At 52.5% G+C, this 4196-nt stretch overlaps 1 protein-coding gene across 1 annotated transcript; it reads left to right on the forward strand.

Annotated features, from left to right (window-relative positions):
* Nucleotides 1-3380: 3380 nt before the first annotated feature.
* Nucleotides 3381-4069, forward strand: PHACADRAFT_108415 (uncharacterized protein; the record flags this gene model as incomplete). The annotated part of the gene is made up of 2 exons (XM_007402672.1): nucleotides 3381-3491; nucleotides 3548-4069. Coding segments are annotated over 2 exons (633 nt in total), but the record flags the coding sequence as incomplete, so codon positions are not given.
* Between the last annotated feature and the right edge of the window lie 127 nt (nucleotides 4070-4196).

Here is a 4196-nt window from a genome sequence, read left to right on the forward strand (position 1 = left end):
GGCTTGAAAAGGCTTTTGGCTTGGCTTGGACGTCAAGCCAGCCAAGCCAAGCCGGCAAGCCGCGGCTTTAGATAATAAACTTGCTGTATGTAGTACTGCTGTTAGAGTAATTAGCGATAAATTCCTAAAATATTACATTGTGTTCTCCTCTACTGCATCTGTCTTCTAATGTAGATAAATCAATAGATTATTAATAAGACTGAGCCTCACCACAAAGAAATATAGTGGGGGCGCCAGCGCTTGCCCCGCTTAACCAGCTGCCATGTAACATTGCGAGCCCCTGTCCGAACAGCTTTTCAAGGTTCTGCCAACATGGAAGGAGAGGCTTGTTCAGGTGGGTGCACCTGCTTGCAAAGGCAGCGCCTTCCAGTTCAAAACGGCAGGGCGAGTGCTAGAGGTCCCTAGCTGCCCGACACCTGATGCCCGCTTGGCCACCGCGTCGAGGCGCTGCGCGACATGCGCGCTGGCAAATGAGCCCTTATATAGGCATAATATAATTTATCTGGGTGCAACCACCCGAGGGCGCACACGAAACGTCGTGTTGCACCTCCTGCGGTTTGCCAGCACCCCCGGCACCCCTGACCGTGACAGGTGTTTGCCGCGTCATGTCAGCCTCCGCTGTTCGCCACTCGCGCATGCACCGTCTCCGGCGTCCGCGCATTTTATTTGGCAGTGCGTCCTTCCTTTTGTATGAAGTTCGAGTTTCTGAATGACTTTATTGATGTTTCACATCTAAATTATATCTCAGAGTATGTATTTAGACATCATACTATACAAAGAAACTCTTTACATGCTGTACATACTCCTATGTCTACGTGCGGTGGCCGTGGAACCATTGACAAGGTCAATCCACAGTGGCACCTGCCTAATTAGGTTTCAAGCCGCGGCCCAAGCCAAAGCCGAGCCACTGGCTTATGGCTTGCGGCGGCTTGCGGCTTGGCTTGGCTTTTCGCAAGCCTAAGCCTGGCGAAGCCAAGCCAAAGCCACCGGCTTCTGGGCCAAGCCGAGCCAGTCAAATCACTAATAGATACTCATGGAAACCGAGCTCTTCTCACATACGGGATTATTAGAAATATGATTAAACAAGTTAGTGTGCTGCAGCAAGCAAGCATAGTAGTACCAGTGGCATGTACAGTGCAAGCTTTGAGCGTACGGTGTCAAGCATCGATCTCGACTGGACACAAACAGTGTCGGCCGAAGGACTGTCGAGGTGAGTATCAGTATTCGTTACGAACATGCTTACGGAACATTCGCGCACGGACCACCCACGATCGGTGGGCAAAACAGGTACAAACATGCACCGAGGTATGTACACTTGCGTAGGGTAAAATTTAGAGTAGACAATGTCTCCCCAGACCCACCACCTGTACAACTCTCTATCTGGAGTTTTTCCCCTGTAGTTAGCCCGAATACACAGGTTTTTCTCCCAGTAAAAGACAGCTCGCTGTGAACGCCTCGCGTGTGACGAGGGCAGCCGATCGAGACCTTTGAGCTGCGAAGGCCTTTAGAAGACGCCGTGAGAGCGTCGTTCGGATTTGCGAGCTCACCGACAGACTCCGCCGCCCCCTGCACCCTTCCGTCGCTTGTAGCGCCGCCACTGACACACCTAAATCGCCCTCTCCCAACATCGAACACCGGGATAGCTCGATCCAAGGCCGCGGTCCAGCGAACCTCGGAGGAACCCCCGGCTACCCTCGCAATCCGAGAGTAGTCCTCTCTTCTCCTGCCTGAAAACGGATCGTACGTCAGGGTCTATCGTATTAGCCGTTTGTGCGTGTGTACTAATACTAAATTTCCAGGTGAGGTTTTTGCTGCAGCACATCGGCGCAGCCTAAGCGCGAGCGCGAACGCCCCCCGTCTACGTTGACGCCTTCTTACTATGCTATTCGACGCACTAGCTGATAGCCCGAGCGGGAAGCACGCTAGTCAGCAGCCATGTAGCTCGACAAAAGGCACCAAAGTCGAAGTAGATGCCGGTGGTCGTTCGGTGTCATCCTGTGTACGGCAGTAAATTAAGGTTAAAATTTCTGCTTTTGTATCTCAGATTTATAAACCTACCCAGGCAGGCTTGAGGTCAGCGTTGCGAATAAGATAGGCATCTAGGTAGACTTTAGCTTAAGGGCAGGCTGGCGGGCTCTGAGTCGGTGATCTCCGCACGCATCATGACGATGATTCTGCAACGAACTGCTTCAAACCCAAGTTCACACCCTATTCGTGTTGTCTACTCGAATCTTCTCTGAAGTTTCCTCTCCATACAGAGAGTAGCTTTCAAGTTCTACAGCACCTCCAAAGCTGGTCAGTTGATGAACTGCCCCCCTCCCCTCGCGCAAAACTGGTCAGCTCACTCAGAATTTGTCTCCTAAGAACAGCAAAGCGGCGGCAAATTTTTTCCTTTCAGGTTTTGGAAAGTAATGCGCTCCCTCACGTCGCTCAATGCTATTATAATTTGGAATGTACCCAGGGTTGACCTAGGGAAGTCCTCGCTGCGCGCTAACGCCGGCGATCTCCGCACGCGATCTGGATAACAACAGATGGTAGTTTCAGACTTGCCACTGCGCCTGTCTTCACAGAGCTCTTAATGCCTACCCTCTAACGTTCGAAATCGAGAAGGGTTGTTGTTTTTATTGCGAAAAGCTATCCCCGTGCCTTGGCAAGAGCAAGGTACGTCGGTGTTCGGGAATTATTTATTAATGCTGACCGCCATAACAAAGTCTGGCCATTTTTAGTCATTTGCACCTCAACCTGCGACTTGGACAAAGTGACCGCCGAGATCCCATCGATTAGGTGCCTTGCCGTGCATTGACCACCGGGCGATTGATCTGCCAGTGTGGCCGCAGGCCCGTCTGGCGTTTCCTTATATTCGGCCCAAGCATAGAGGTTCGTTTCTCATCTCTCCCATCATGTCGCGCGACTCACGGCCACCAAGGCAGCCTAGCCACCAGCGCCAGGCGCGCCCCCTCTCGGGCCCTCGTAACCCTTCCTTCGACGTAGCCGACGACTCCTCCGCCACTCATCCCGAGAGTCGTGCCGGTTGTCTTCCCCCCGATATCGACCCAGAAGACGTTGACGGGGACTTCGTTCCGTGCTTCCTGATCAGTCACGAGAAAGTCTCGCAGAGCGAAGACGGCTCCCAGTCCAGTGCACTATCCGGAGTCAAGTTCGTCCGTCGGTTCACAACGCCTCCCCCTCCAGAACCGAACGAGCCAGGAAAGTTCAAGAAAGGCGCACCGGGATCACCTGCCGTCGTGAGCATGGCCGTCGATGCGAAAACACAGAAAGACGGCGACTCGCCTCTGAAATCCATCTCATGGAGCGAAACAACGGTGGCCCAGGTCGACGATCGCTGCGTACAAATCCCTCGGGATAAGTTCAAATTGCTCATGCCCGGAGAAGATTTGAGCGACGAGCAAAAACAGCAGCTAGTGAATTTCGACAGTATAGATACCAAAGACTTGCTAGACAACTCGGAGAGCCAGAAGTACATCCCGCTGGTATGCCAAAATTATCTTCTTCCTTTTGTTTCATACTTCTCACGTCCACCTCGCAGTGTCACATATTCAACGCCGTAGAGGAACTTGCAGGGTCAAAATTCCGGTGGAAAGTCGTGGCCAATCATGGCGAGAGCGCCGAAGTCGACCACAAACCTGACCTTGCACGGTACCCCATCGACATACTCGCCGCCGAACATGCATACACGCGCGACGTAATTAAGGATGACAAAAATATTGCCCGATGCGCTTGGGCTTGGATGAACAGCTATGTCGAAGTGAAGAACGCAGAAGTCAAGTCGCCATTCTTCTTCGCGCACAACATAGACAAGGACGGCAGGCAGAAATTCCTTCGCCACAGCGACATCGGCAGGAAGGCACGAGGCCAGTTCATCAAGTATGCCACCGAAGCTATGCTCCGTCAACATCGCACGCACTACTACTCATTCTACTTGTCGGAGATGTCTGCTCGTGTCTTCCGCTGGGATCGCGTCGGGTGCATCGCATCGGAGCCAATCGACCTTAGAGAGAATCCTGAGGACTTTCTCGACATCCTATACCGTTTAGCCACGTCTCCGGATCACGGCGGAGTCGACAACACTGTTCAGCTAGCTAACGCAGACGAAATCTCCGTGCTGGAGAGTTACCAGCCCGGGGATAACCTTGCGCTGCAAGAATATCACGAGTCTATGCTAGATGATCAGTTGA

Source organism: Phanerochaete carnosa (assembly GCF_000300595.1).
Source record: "Phanerochaete carnosa HHB-10118-sp unplaced genomic scaffold PHACAscaffold_330, whole genome shotgun sequence".
In the NCBI taxonomy this organism is placed as follows: Eukaryota; Fungi; Basidiomycota; class Agaricomycetes; order Polyporales; family Phanerochaetaceae; genus Phanerochaete; species Phanerochaete carnosa.